General features: G+C 39.5%; 1 protein-coding gene across 14 annotated transcripts in view; it reads right to left on the reverse strand.

Annotated features, from left to right (window-relative positions):
* ALS2 (alsin Rho guanine nucleotide exchange factor ALS2) overlaps positions 1–15,250 on the reverse strand; it is a 45,530-nt gene that overhangs the window by 14,059 nt on the left and 16,221 nt on the right. For all 14 annotated transcript variants that reach the window (XM_086897036.1, XM_086897037.1, XM_086897033.1 and 11 more), the window contains 12 exons: positions 13,957–14,873; positions 11,234–11,594; positions 10,220–10,388; positions 9,659–9,755; positions 9,177–9,254; positions 8,057–8,233; positions 6,270–6,441; positions 5,708–5,888; positions 3,949–4,014; positions 1,322–1,484; positions 403–534; positions 46–174 (listed from right to left, as the gene is read on the reverse strand). In XM_086897036.1, the coding sequence (XP_086753162.1) occupies positions 46–174; positions 403–534; positions 1,322–1,484; positions 3,949–4,014; positions 5,708–5,888; positions 6,270–6,441; positions 8,057–8,233; positions 9,177–9,254; positions 9,659–9,755; positions 10,220–10,388; positions 11,234–11,594; positions 13,957–14,873 (2,642 nt within the window). The remainder of the gene's footprint in view (positions 1–45; positions 175–402; positions 535–1,321; positions 1,485–3,948; positions 4,015–5,707; positions 5,889–6,269; positions 6,442–8,056; positions 8,234–9,176; positions 9,255–9,658; positions 9,756–10,219; positions 10,389–11,233; positions 11,595–13,956; positions 14,874–15,250) is intronic.

The raw sequence follows: 15,250 nt of genomic DNA on the forward strand, positions 1-15,250 counted from the left end.
CTGAAGCAGAGAAGAGGTTTTATTCCTGGCTGCAAGCTGGCTCACCTGAGCATGTACCAGAGCATCGTTGAAGAGGATGAACCAGTTCACAGAGAACCTTCCCGCATGCTGCAGGGACAAGCCTCGATTGCTGCTCTCACAGATCAAACGCCGCTCTGGCTTCCGCAAGGAGTCCTACAGGTGGGGTCAAAAGCAAAACAACACAATCCCACTTCTCACTGTGACTTCGGCTCAATGCTTTGGTCTTTCACTGTAAAGGCCCAACCTTTCTAAAGTAAACAGTACTACAGCAACACCAGCTGGAAAAAATAGCAAGTGCAACTGGGACAGCAATCAGTAACAGACACAGGCACTAAGAGCAAGAGATTCAAGCTGCTAATGGACTGGCAATCTCTACCATACCGTCATTTTCCCAGGGAAGGTCTTCCAGAAGCCAAGGGTGTATTCTGCTTCTTTCATTTTTCTGCTAAGATGGACAGCAAGGCTCTCATAACATGAACTAGAATCCTGCAGTTTCTGGTATTCTGGAGATGCCTGTAGGGCACAGGGTAAAACAGAGCTGAGGACGTTTCTGAACCCCTGTACCAACACCACCAACCAAGCTGCAATACAACTACTCATTTTATTAAATCTGCACTGAGTGCATGACAGTTGGTCTGGGTAATAAACAGAGCAGACCAAATTATTTTCTTGGTCACATGTTCTGCTGGTGTGCTGATAGTTTTTAAAAATCACATGAAGGTCCCTGAATGTTACAAGGAGAATGATTAATACCCAATTAGATGATCTACTTTCTTGCAGCTTAACAAGCTGTACCAGAAGTAGTGCTCATAAATGCAGGAACAACGTTCTAAATTACTATATTGGGCTAAATGTATAAGTAGTTAGTGTTCCTGTTTAGTCATCTTTTATTTAAAAACAAAGTAATTATATACATCTAAATGGGTGGTAAAAGTCTACCTAATATACATGTAGTGTTTTTAGTAAAGTACTACAGCCAGGAGTAGCTACAGCAATGATGCCAGATGAAACTGAAACGCAACAGGCAAACATCAAAACAGTATATTTGCAATTAAGCACCAGGCACACAAACAAGCTCTGGCAGGGTAACAAGTTTCTACCTGTCACGTGTTCTGTGCTGGTGGTGTAAGATTATGCAAATAAATCTACAAGATCTTCCCTGCAGCAAATAAAAGTTTGAAGTAGCTCCTCTGAGGAATAAGCTGTTTCTAATTACCTGGCATTTGCTCCACACAGTTACTTCCAAGCTATAAGTTTCACGTGTTTATTTATTGAACTATAGATAGAAAAGCCATCCTACCACTTCAAAACACGTGGCAAGCTTTAGCAAAGTTCTGGCATAACTATGAAGTCGTCCAAATGGCATGAAAAACAGGGCATTCAAAACTTCCACTAGCTGGAGGTTTTCCTCATTCTTCTCAGACAGTTTCTGTAACAGCTCCTGGTTTTTACTCAAGAAGTCTCTAAATGATGGGACCATTGGGGAACAGAGGGATGAGAGAAGAAAAAGACATTAAGACATCAGTGATTTTTTTATGTAAATGAGCCCAGATCACTCCTTTTTGGATTATCATAAACCAATAAGAATTATAAGGGCAAATGCATGCTGCTTATTCATCTATTCACAATTTAGTTTGAGGAAGTACAGCAGTAAAGACATGTAGCTAAAACTGCAACACAAGACTTGTTTTTTACTTCTAATTTCATATGCCGAGCCATCAAACTGGCTGAAGGAAGCGGACTATGTTGCTCACTTGGAGTGTAACCAATCAATTGCCTTTTTCCTCTTTACCACTCGATTAGTGAAGAAGAAGGAGGTGGAAAGACTTCCCCACTGCTTTTAGAGTGGTAAGTTTCTAACACTTGATTTATACAAGAAGGCCTGAAGGAATCTTAACTTTGTGCTAGTGCACTTCCCTAAATATACTGAAATAATTTCTTCCTCCTGCTGTTGTTCAAGGCAAGTGAGCAGTTCTTCCCCTAACTACAAAAATTACATCCTACCTCAGAGAAAGGCAGGAAATCTGTTCAATCCTCAGTCTGATTTCCAAGAGGGAGAACTAATCTAGTTCAGAGAAGAAGAGGGAAATGATTCTGAAGACAGTATGTTAGCACACAAACCCAGGATTTCTTCATTGAAAGGAAAGCACGCCTATTTTCCCTCTCCTTCGCTGTATGCGTGTGCTCACTGGTGCTGGCACATAGGACACTTGCTCTGAAACACATCCAGCTGGGAAACATTTAAAGCACAAGCTGCAAGAAATCAGGTGAGGCTGAGAGAGCAGGCCCCAGGGACAGCAGAACACATCAGAGTTCACAGCAGGCTCCCTGAGAATACTACACAATTAGCGAGATGCCATCCCACACAAAATACCGTACCTTGTCCAGGTCTGCTAGCGGTATTCAAGAACTCTGATACCAAACAAGCCTTAGGAATAAAGGCTTCTTTAGAGAAAAGACTGTTTTTCCAAATTTTAAATTTATGCCTCTGGACAACTCGCTATTTATAATTTCAAGATCCTCACATGGAGGTTTCTCTGTTGAAAAGCACCAAACAATAACAGACAACGCTCACTACAGCTTGTCTACTCTTTTAGAGGATATGCTCAAAAGCCCGCCAGCTACGGAGACTTCCATTGAAGCTGGCACTTTTCTTCAAGTCACAACTACATCTAATGCATTCATGCTGCAGAACATCCATAAAAGATGGGCTGACCCCCTTAACCACATACTTAAGACAGTACCCCCCAGGGAAGGAGTGGGGGAAAATTCATCATTAGCAGCAAAGCTATTCTTAGCTTTCCTTTGCAAGGAGCAGGACAAAATTTGCACAGCATCTCTTCCCTGAAGTGTTTTTTTACCTAATGAGACCCTGGTTGCAGTAGGAGAAGCTGTGACACCCAACAGTGACAACTGATGTGATGAATTCAGCATGGGAGATTTCAGTATGAATTATAAACAAGCTTATACTTGAACTACGATTTCCTCTAAGTCACCCTAAAAATCCTGATCAATGAAAAACAATTCTTAGCGTCTCTCTGCAGGGGGATTCTGTATTTAGACTTTGGCACTGGTCCTCAAGAGCAGAATATTCTTTGTCCTAGGTACCTGCATTTGCAAGAACTTCTAGTACCATAATTTACACTGCATTCAAAGCACTCCATAAACAGTAAAGGATTTATTTCCAGATCACAGAACCTGTGAAGCCACAGACAAATTAAAAATTACCCTCAGTGTAACTTCTTCAGAGCACTAGGGTGAGAGATCCAGTGTCATTACTTTATTTCCTAGAGAAAAATACTCTATAGAAATGAGAAAAAAGCTTTATGATCTAGAAACCTCAACTGTACTGTCTCATGCCTTAAAATACAATTCCTTCCTTACATTTACAGCATCTATGCATGAAAAAGAGCTAAGAAACCTTGCGAGGCAGAGAAGATGCACATGCAGAAATCTTGTCTTTGCATTATTTTAAAGCACTTCCATAAACTTAAAGAATTCAAATGAAAGTGAATTCACATTATCTACTGTAGATAATTCTCTTTAGTATTTTCTTGACAGCAGTACTTTGAAAGAATAAACAGTAACGCTGAATAATGATGAACATTTAACCTCATTTACCTAAAGCTTTCCAAAAAATCATTATCTGAACTCCATGTTTCTTCAAAGGAATTTCCAATAACAAGCTTTCTTCCTCCTCTCTCCACCTTCAAGATGAACTAACTAAACTCAGTAGCATTTTAACCTAAATTTTTACGACAGTTAGGAGGGGGTAACTTTCTCTTTACCTGAAGGGAAAAGAATAAGTGTACTCAAGTATGCAGAGACCAAGTCTCTGTATAGTCATTACTACACACATGCACTCTCCATTCTTTACAGTTCTTTGCTAATTGATAAAGATGTCCAAAAGGGTGAAGGTTTGCTTACATTGCTGGCTTTGCAAGGACTGTAAATCCTCCCATTACAAGGAAGTTTGTTACTGAAGTACAATACCTAAAAAAAAGGGAAAAAAAAAAATCTTCAGTTACAAAATGAAAACATCTCTGAAAGTAGCAACAGTTGCAATGTCTAAAAGTTTATAATGAGGTCTGTAATATCTTTTACTACAGAAGTTATATAGCACTTGAGCAACACTCAGCGCTATTGAACACTTGGCATTCACCTTCCACATGAGCAGTGAACATGCATCACTACACATTTCTCTGCCATTAGCACAATGCAGAGGGCTTACTTTAATTTTATTTTTGTTTCTCTCAGATTTGGGGACATACCACCTGTTCAAACACCTGTTTCAACCATTTAGTACTGCTAGCTTCTAATTATAGTCAAGATGGCAATTTTTCAAGAGAGGACTTTTCTCTTTTCCTGCTATTCAACATTCTATCTATGGCTTCTCCCCATCATAAAAAACAAACAAACAAAACCACCTTTCTCCAAGGGAAGAGGTCTCTGCTCAGCTCATTTAACAGATTATACTTGTGTTGCCTGACTGATCCTTGAAAGATGCTCATGGTGTAACGCTGAGGTTTTGATGTCATACACATAAAAACATAAAAGCAATAGGGAGTGAGAAGAAGACATGCAGTATGAGAATAGAGATTAGATACTTCAGTCTTTGGGGAAGAAGAAATTAAAACCTTCTATTCTGAGTAATGAGAACCAATTTTAAAAATCAGGTTACAAGAAAATTTCAAGCTGAAGGCTAAGAACATGAGGAAATACATAGGTAGAACTATGAACAATCTATACAATAAATAGAGATGGAAACTTCTTATAGAGTGGTACAGCAAAAGTTCATCGCTGTCCTGGCAAAAATGTTATCAGTTGTGCCTGTGTTCAAAGAAAGTGCAACTAGTTGTCCCTTCAAACTACTACTGCATAATGAAGTTGATAACTACTGCATAACAACTGAAGTTGACCATCTCAAAATTTTGTTTTCTTAGATATTTTCAGATATCTGGTAACCAAGGCTACATTCAGATACAACACTTTTAGACTTCCTTTTAAGCCATTATTTATTACCTGTAAAAACCTGTAGGTATTAAGTATGATGAGACTTCTGTCACATTTAAATAAAACTGTCCAGAAACTAGAAGTAACCAATGCGAAAGACAGAAAACAGGTTGAATGCATAGGTCTTCTCTCCCAAAAGCATTAAGCCAATAAAAACAATAACCAGGAAAATGCAGACTTAATTCTGAGTATTAAAGCAGTTCCAGCTTTTGAGTGACAGGTGTAATGCCAACTGTTTAGCAGGTATGAAGAATTTTCTTCTGGAAGACAATCCTTAGCTAATGTCTACTGGAAAAGCATTTTGTAACCTCAATAAACCCCCAAAAGCAGCTTTAATTAGCAGCATAATGGAAAGTCTATCACATTATACTACAAGATCCTCAATAAGTGATGAATATTTAGGCTTACAGGCAGCAACCAAAGAAGAGTCTGTACCCAGAGCTTTACACAAAGGAAGGTGATGCTGTTCATGTGCTCCACTGGTGAAGACTTGGAAATACATCTCACTACAAAATGAATCCATTTGTGTAAAACTCTCCACACGTTTCTAAATCACAACAACACAACAGTTACATAACTTTCCTTATGACCTACTTTCCCTTAACTCAGGGCTTGTTGCAGTCAGTAGATTAAGCCTGCAGAGACTCAAGATGAGAGGGAATTGGATACTTGCTCAGTGTAACTATCCAAAAAGAGACTGGAATGCTTCAGGATGGCCAAGCTCCTGGCTTCTTTTACTCCATGAAGAAAGCTACTTAAAGAAGCTCCATGTTGACCAATGAGATAGCACAGCTTGCTGAACCTGCTTGCCATTTCCTGCAACAACTGGATTGTATTTGCATTGCCCAAATTATCTGTAACAGAGCAGAAAGCAATTTAGCTTACCTTATGAAAGAGCAGCACGCATTAACACAGAGAATTTCAACATGGTGGTGTCGAGATGTTTATCAGCACTTTCACCTCATGGCTGTATTATCCAGAATCAAAAATTCAACAGTTTTAGACTAAATACAGCTCAAATAATGAAGGTATTTCAGATGAAACCATCAGGAAAGTGCAAATATTAACAGAATGCATGCTCTCAAAATCCAGCTGTCTTTCAACTCTTCATCCAAACAGGGAAGAAAGGAAGACCTTAATTTTATCTCAAAAATATATTATTAAATTTTGCATAACAGAAATTTGTTGTGGAATGTAGGGGAAACAGTATCAAGGAAAACATTAAAAGGTCTTACCTAAACCTAAAAGTGGTCTAAGAACCTGAGATTTGATCTCGCTCAGTTTGAAATAAAACCTTCTCTCAGTAGCAGCCAACTCATGCAAACTGGCAATATATCCCATTAGGTTCTTGTCTACTAAAGCCAGACAGTTGTCACCACCAGCTATCACATTGCTTATGTACCCTATCTGAAAGATGAAAAAGAGAAAAGAAAAAACAGCAGCTTTAATGTTTTTCTTTTTACACCCCAATTTAAAAACAGAGTAACGCAAATACAGCATATTTTGAAGAGCACTAAGTGATAGTAAGCATTAATGACCTTCAGTGACAAACAACCCATTCAATACTGGCTTAACACAAGGATGACAAAAGTTGAAGATACACTTATAGCCACTGCTGTTCATTTTTGTGACTCTGACAGAGCCAAAAGACAATAAACAGACCACCTTTTAAGGTGGCTCATAGAACCATTCCATGTTTAAGACATAGTGACCTCAAGTTCAGTCACTTTAGAACTGCAATATGCTTACATCAACAATGTTATTAAATAGCATCATACATTTCTCCTATTAAATATGAAGACAGAAGAACAAACCTTTATTAGAACTATGACTGTGCTCTGGACAGGTCCTTTCTAGACCTGGAATATGTCAACTTATTGATAAGAGTCCAGTTTACAGATACTCAGTATTACTAACAGTAGTACTTGCTTTCCACATTAGTTCAAAGCAAAATCATTCTCTAAGGTCAGCACAAGTGCCACTGATGCACTGTGGCTCCTCACTAACGTGTTTTGGTTCACATGCAATGCCACAGAGTAATTCAGTTTGAGCTCTACTTTTATTTCCTTGATTGCTAAATAGAGGATTCCTTTGAAACACTGAGCCAAAGTTGTTCAACAGGCAACCAGTTCTCATATGTAAGAGCCTACCAGCCACCCTTGAAGAGAAGGGAATGGCTAGCAACAATCTTACAGAAGGAATACAGGTGTGTGCGTCTGCACGCACAGACACAGAGCCAGTGTCTAAATCTCTGTCCCTCCTCAAAACACTTCCCAGACTGCTACTCTGCTCAGTTTAGGGAAATAGCAGTGATCCCCAGAGGACCTAAGGCAGAGACACTCTCTACCCTCAAAATTTCCTTTTTGTTACCTTAAACTCATGTTGGTCTGAAACTATGCACAAACAACTTGGAAGAGGACGTGCAGTCAGATTTCACACTCCTACTTCATGCCAACCTTAAGGCATGTATAAGATTCAGCTTCATGAAAAAAATTGTGTAGGGGCACCTCCTGTCTCCCATTAACATCAAACACACATTTTTGCTCAGATCCCCCTTTGTATTCATGTGAAATGAAGGGGTAGGGAAGGAGATGGTGCAGAACTCACAGGAACCTTCTCTGCCCACTCACAAAGAGAGGCAGAACACTGGAATGGAGTAACAAAATAGAGCAGCCAGTGGCCTCACAGTTGAGAGACAAGAAAGTGAAGAGCAATAGCAGTGAAGACTGAACACAAAGACTGGTGAAACAGAGCACAATAAGAGAGTGCATTTCTGCAGCATGCACAGACAGAAGGAAATGGATTAAACACACTAGAAACTCCTTGTCCCTCAAACAGGCAGGGAAGAGAACAATACTAAATTCAGCCTCTTCTCTGCCCTCCATCCAATGAGCTTCTCATTTGACTACTAGGAACTAACCATGTGCCTTGACACCCTTAAAGCTCATCCAGCCACCGGCACTGTGCGGCTTCCTAAGAGCACCAGTATGATCCGTTCTGACTTAAAGGAAGTAACACTCACCTTACTACAAGCTACTAACAAAACTGGACTCTTAGTACAGCTATTTTCATTCAAATTGCTTTCTGTTGATGTCTCCTGGCCACAGTAATATAATCCAGGTTGGAAGTCTTTTTCGTCTGCTAAGAAGAGAGAATAATCTAGTCCTGCTGCTGTAGTCCAAATACCATCACCGCACACCTAAAATTCAGGAGGAAGGAAGACATCAAAAATCATCACCCAAAGATGGAAGGAGAGAAGAGTACATAACTCTTCTGGTTACACACGTACATAATGCACCTGCCAAGATCAACTATTGCAATAACTGGCCCTTTTTCCAATTCCAGTGTCCCATAACAAATAAACTCCTTGCACGTATCCTGAAAACATTTTACTTCCAGTTTTCTTTCTAATGGCTGATTTGTTTGCCTTTCAGTTACAAATCAGTTTTATTTTTAAATGGGCATCAAGCAAGCCTGATTAAAGTTGGAGCACTATTCTCCCCTCTTCACTTAACTGGGAAATCTATATAAACTTGGGAGACAGTTAATCTGCTGTACATTAATTTGCATAAGGCCTAAGCAGGAAAATTGTGCAGCTAGTTTTCCATTAAGATGAGCACCAGAAAACATGGGAAATGCTGTGGTCCAACCCAAAAATTGTTATTTTGCTATTCACTCAGTGTGGTGAAAAGTTCAAAACAAAGAGAAAACTCACTGCCAAAACTCTGCAAAGCTCTGGAAATACAGAAACAAACAACAAATGTGGCTGTGGTCCTGCCAAGCTAAAAACGTCTAGAATAAAAATAGAGTTCTGTAGTTTCAACACTGCAACATCAATATCAGAGGAACCAAACAGAAGGTAAAAGTGGAATCTGACAAGAAGATACAACCAGTCACATTTCTCAGTTCTAGAACTTCACTATGGTCAAAAGCCAGTGGAAGTCTGTGTAAATGATTTCTTGGGTAGATTTTCAGAAACTCATCTAAAGATCATTTCACAGCATAAGCCAAAGAAAATCAAGGGCTCTATTATTAAATAGCACATAGATCCATGAACAGGTCATTCCCAGAAATTACTCTGCACTCACTTGTACAAGAAGATACCCTAAACTAAACAAACTAAAACAAAGAAAACAAAGCACCTTTGCAAGACGAGGGACGGTTGTTGGGGTGTTCAAGTGACCAAGCTGGCCAGAGATATTACTGCCCCAGGAATACACCTGCAAGAAGCAGTGCTGAACGTCAGAATGCATATTTATATACACAGAAACATACTGAACTGCAATAGTACAACACATCAAGTGTGCAAAAACACAACTCAAGGCTGCAGGATTCATGTACTGAGAAGCATTTCCTTAATTTTCACTGCCCTCCTACATTCTCAGATTGTCTTCTCACATCCAGAAACAGAATGCACCAAATCAAGTCACAGCAATCTTTAAACATAATGTTGATGGTACATGCAGAACTTGGGCAGAAATAGAATTTAGATTCCACACTACTTCCATGCTGCCTCCTGCAAATGGGAACAAAAATTTAGAAGCAAAAGAAACTAAAAACTAGAAAAGACCAAACATGATAATTATTTCAGAGATAAACAATAAATGATAACAATCACTTGTACCTGGGATTTGGCAGTGAGTGCTAAGGAATGATGGCCACCAGCAGAGAGGTGAATCACTTCCTTACCATCAAGGCTTTTCACACACAGTGGCTGAAGCCTGTCAATCCCCAGAACCCATAAGGTGAAGGAAGAGGGGGAGAAGGTGGGAAAAAGAAAAAATATTATCAGAGGTACTGTTAATGCAAAAACACTCAATGTTTTATTTTCTGCCCCGAAACAAATTAGTAAAAACAAAGATATATGGAACCTTCTGGCAATAAACCAGCTTAGTTAAAGTGGTTAGGAAGGGCAAAAGTTGATGACAGACCTCACCCCAATTTGGACAAAATCAAAATATCACCAATACTGTTACTGATTACAAAGGGAAAAGTCATAATTGATTGATGCTCAGTACCAATACAGCATAAAACATGTTACTTGGAGAAACTTAGGTCACAACATCTAAAAGAACAAGAACACAATGCATAGCAGATGTTTAAATTTGAGAAGCTGAGACAGTTCATTACTCAAAATTTTCTAGCAATCAAGTGAATAAAAAAACATTTCTCAAAGAAATCTCACCTTGGCAGAACATCACCATGCCCTAGCTGTCCTTCCTTGCCCTTTCCCCAGCTCCACACCTCTGTTCTTAGAGAGGGCAAAAGAGCATCAGCTTCACCACTGTAGGTTGGAGTCAGAGCCACAGTCCTCATTTTTGCCCGTCCAACCTTCCGTAAGAGCCTTGGGGAAACTGAGCAGAGGCCAAGAATTAGAAAAATTTCCCATCATTTTGGTAAATGTATCACTCAGATTGTGTGTTACACAGTAACAGCACTACTTAATAGCCAGTGATCAAAATTTCTTAAAGCGGTCCTAATTCCAGCCTGAGAACAAGAGTTGACAGGTAAGACAATAGGTCATGGATAGGAAAAAGTAACATAGGTGATAAAACCAGATAGATGTCAAGTAGTTTTTACCAGCTGCTAAAGGATAGCAGACATATGAGAACCATGCAGTTATAATGAAGCAAATGCACCAAAACAACCTATACATTAAAGTGTTTTGAAAGAAAATGCATCCTTGCAGTGAACAGAAAACTTTAATACTTCCTAAACCCCCCCTCAAATCTAAGATCAGTATAGAACTAAACAGAGCAATTAACAGCACTGTGAGGGAAGAAGGTCATTAACTTTGAAGTTCAGCAGTGGGAACTGGAATATTTATAGGTCCCTGGCTCAAAACCAGCTCAGTGCAGTGCAGATTACAGACCACACAGATTTTTATCTGCTACAAAACAAACATGAACGATACCTTAGCATCATTTGGCAATATGACTCCTCCAATGTATTCACTTTACCTTCATTTTACAAGGAAGACCATTTGTAAACCAAATGTTTTTGGTTTTCTTAGCATGCAGTATCTGCTAATCTTCACTCTCTCCACTGCTTTCAAGTCCTAAGATACCGTTTAGAATTCATACACACCTTTGAGAGATCATTAGATTTGTGTTTAATAAATATATGGGTTTTTTTTCACTTATAAATCTCCACATTATTATAGGTTTTCCAGTGTTTTTTCCCCAACATGCTTGTTTACCTTGTGACAACAAGCCAGGCAGAGAAAGCCTTCGACTCCCTCCTTCAGATTCCTCTTCTCTAATATCTACTAAACTGGAACTCTTCTTCCCCTGCATGGATTCCAGTCTGACCTGCTCTTCTCGACTGTCCTTCAGAGCTTCGGGCCCCGGGGACCTGCTGCCTGACTGAGATCCTGCCTCACTTGAAGATGTGCCATAGAAGTTCATGACTTTCTTCAGGGACAAGGCTCCAGCCTCGTAGGTGGCAGCGACTCTCACCCCAACTGCTGAAGCACATGAGGCCACCAGGCTGTTCAGGGTGGATGTGCTGCTACCTGGAGGGCCAGGGATACAAGCAGCAAGTTGCTCCTCTTGAGATGGCTAAAACCAAAAGGAAATTGGAAACTATCAGAGCTGACAGCACAGATCAGTAGGATGATGATACACATTCACTACTCAAACCATGGGCTGGACTGAACACCATATAATGTTTATTATAAATGTTTACTGTAAATTACAGATGTATTTTAACTGTATATAACATTAATTATCTATGTTTTTTATGCTTAGGTGTACATCTATTGCTCAGAATAATTCTCCTAAAGGTAGCACCAAGTACCATTTCTAAATGGACTGGGCTTTGTCTATTGCACCTGTCCTGTAGCTCATCCATAAGAGACTAAGTCTGGGGTTTTTAAATACCAACAAAAAAAGGATCTTTGCAAACATATAAAAAGGGACATAATTTTAAGCTTATTACTAACTTCTTGGCCACCAATGAAAGCGCAGCAGTGATCATGCTCTATTTTCAGAGGGACAAGTTCTCTCCAATATGGTAAAAAGTAAATAGCAATTCACGGATTCATTCTGCAAGGCCTATCTTAGAACCAGTCTGGGCTGTGTCTCCTTATACCATTGTTGCATCCATATAAAGCTTAGTCAATAATCATCAAGTCACACAAGACACAAACTGACTGAAGGCAATTATTAGTCCCAGCACCCCATTACCTATAATAGAAATCAGCTGACCTGCCAAATAAGAAACAATGCCCAAAATGATCTGACAAATAGTTTGAATATTAACACAAAGACAGCAAAATCCCATTTTCCCATCTAATACACAGTGGAAAATGGTATTATTACAAGTATTACAGCTCATTTTATGCTGCCAAAGTTTAAAACAATTTTTGACGTCTTTAAGCTTCTTTAAACCTTAGGTTAAAGGACTGAGATTGGTTCTATTTACTTCATCCTATGTCTAAAAGCCTACCTATCCATACAGGAAAGAAAACTTCATTTGTGTAGGAAAGCAAAGAAAAAGGAAGGGTTTTGCTAATGCTGAAGCATTACATTAGATGTCATCTCTGCTCTTCACATGTATGTCAATTGCAGAAGATTCAGTGAATCAATTCCAGTCTTGATTCCTGAAACTGCCCAAGGAAAACAGTGCTCTGGAAATATGACAGGAACAAGGAATTGAGAAAAAAAGACTGAAACACGTAGTTTCATGCATTTCCCAATGCTGGAGTTCTTGCAAGAGTCTGAGGAGCCCACAGCTGCTAGAATGCATTCATAATAGCAAAAAGCAAAAGAAAAAGCAAATGTATTTACACAACACAATTCATTTCTCTGAAGTTTTCCTCAGAGTAAGAAAACATAACTGGCTGAACTATCAATTTACTGGACAAATTTTGAAACTACAGGGGTTTCGTTGCCATCAGAGGCAGAAATAAAAATCAACTTTTTTTCACATGCTGTGAAATTTTTTTCCCAGAACCACTGTGGATTCAGAATGTATTACTGCAGCTATTAAAAAATCAAATACATTTATGTCTGTACAATCTTTTAAATGTCAAAAAAATTTCCAGAATTCCACCGTCAGTTTCGCAAATTAAGCCACAGAGCAGCAGGACAGTAGTTATGTAAGGACTACCAGACTAAGCTGCAAGATTCTGGATTAATTTTCTGTCTAGTCTAAACTTTCGGGTTCTATCTTCTTGCCTTTGCCCCTAATTACATTTTTTTTTCCCCCCTCTCTAAAAACTACAAAACAGTATTTTGTCAGGGAGTCACAAACAGCTCTTGAACCACCAGGTCACGCATTTTATGATGCTTACTGAGAGATGAGTACTTGACTGCTCAGCTATAGCATCAAAACAGTGTTGCTGAATCATTTTCCACACCATATAGTACTTACACATCCCTCATCCCTTTTTATGAGTTTATGTCACCCCTACATTATTAACATTAGAAACCTTTTGGTCAAACCTTTTAGCAATTTGCAATCCAGAATTTTTAACTGATTGAGAAATTAGATGAAGATGCATTGTGATGGATTTTTTCCAGGTACAGAAATTAAACCTTTACCTTAAAGGTAAATCAGATGAGTACCAGTAAGATTCACTGAATCTTATACTTTGAAGCCCCACACAGATGAAAACCCATGCATCAATAAACATAGCATGGAAATTGGCTTACGTGGTTCTGGTACTGCAGACCGTGATGAGGAGAGACTAAAGCACTGTCAAGGCTGCCCACAATGAAGGGTCACAATTGAACAACAATGGAGGACAAAAAAAATCTTACACTTAAAAGTTGAGAATCATCAGTGAAAACAAACACTTGGAAACTATAAAAACACCATAGGTATATTAAAGTAAGCTTTTCATTTGTAAAAGGAGTAACATTGTCACATATGCAAGAGAAGCTATAGCAAATTACGAGCTAGTCATTAGGTACCAACCTGTTCAGGCTCTGTACAAATGCTTTTATTGAGGCTCTCATTTAATGAGTTATCTGACAAACCAATTAAGTACTCTTTCACTTCTTTTTTGTCCGAGAACAGAGTATTTCCCAAACTAGAAATTCCACTATCTTCCCGTCCATCGCTGCTGGAAAGGCCACTTGGTCCATCAGATTCTAAACCAACAAGCCTATGCTGTTCCACAAGTGGTTTCTGACAGTCTTCACTCTGGCCAGCCGTTACACTTTTGCCCTCGGGAGTGTCTGATGACGGACAGAAAACGTGGTTTTCCGGTTGGTTATCAGACAGTGCTACACCCAGCGGGCAGCAGTGACTATCTGAAATGATTACATGATCTTCCTTGTCCATCATGGTAATGAGAGGCTGACTGCAGTGATTGCATCTCTCTGGGATAGGCTTCATTTCCTGCACAGGGAGACATTGTACCAGAGCCAGGCTGTGGTAGGCTCCACAGGCAATCTGGAGCACCACACGTCCTGCCAGGTGCTCTACCTTCTGTGGCTTTGTCACTGGGAAAGTTGTTGTTATGAGACCAAGCTGGCAGCCACTCCCCCAGGCCCATATCTCTCTGCTCAGCGACAGCGCCAGTGTGTGCTCCTCTCCACATGCCAGCTGCAAAATCCGTACTGATAACAGAGGGCTGGTTTCAGAATCACAAATACTGACGGGCTGGGGTTCTGGCACACACGGCTGATTAGCAACTGCGCACTGGCCAGCAGAATTGTCCCCCCACATGTACACCACACCACTCTCCGTCACGGCTCCATTATGGAAGCTGCCGGCTGCCACCGTAATAATACGATGTCCAAGCAAAGTATTTTCTAAGATAGGACTGTTAACACATTCCTCAGGTCCTGATCTCCAGGGCAGCTTTCCAAAACTGTAGACCTCTCCACCTGAGAAGGAGGAAAAAAGAAAAACAAATCCTAGTATGAGTGTAAAAGCAATTGTTAAACCAATACAAAAATACAATAAATTGCTTCAAACAAGCAGATATGAATTCCTAGCTTACTCCAGGCTCCATAAAACCACAGCTATTGATATAAGAAGGCTGCTGTTAAGTTCTATACCTCACATGAATGTTACCCTGTGCATGCATGTACTGTTAAAATATATAATGCTTTTCTGCTAAAAATTCTATTAAGTCAAGTGAGTTAAACGTTATTTGTTGGTCTTTTCAAATTAAGGAAGATACTAAGGACATACAAATGTGTATGAAGGGCACAAAGTACAGCCCTCATCTTTCCACACGCAGATCCAGTATCACTTCTAA

This window comes from Cyanistes caeruleus, chromosome 7, assembly GCF_971803275.1.
Source record: "Cyanistes caeruleus chromosome 7, bCyaCae1.hap1.1, whole genome shotgun sequence".
Taxonomy (NCBI): Eukaryota; Metazoa; Chordata; class Aves; order Passeriformes; family Paridae; genus Cyanistes; species Cyanistes caeruleus.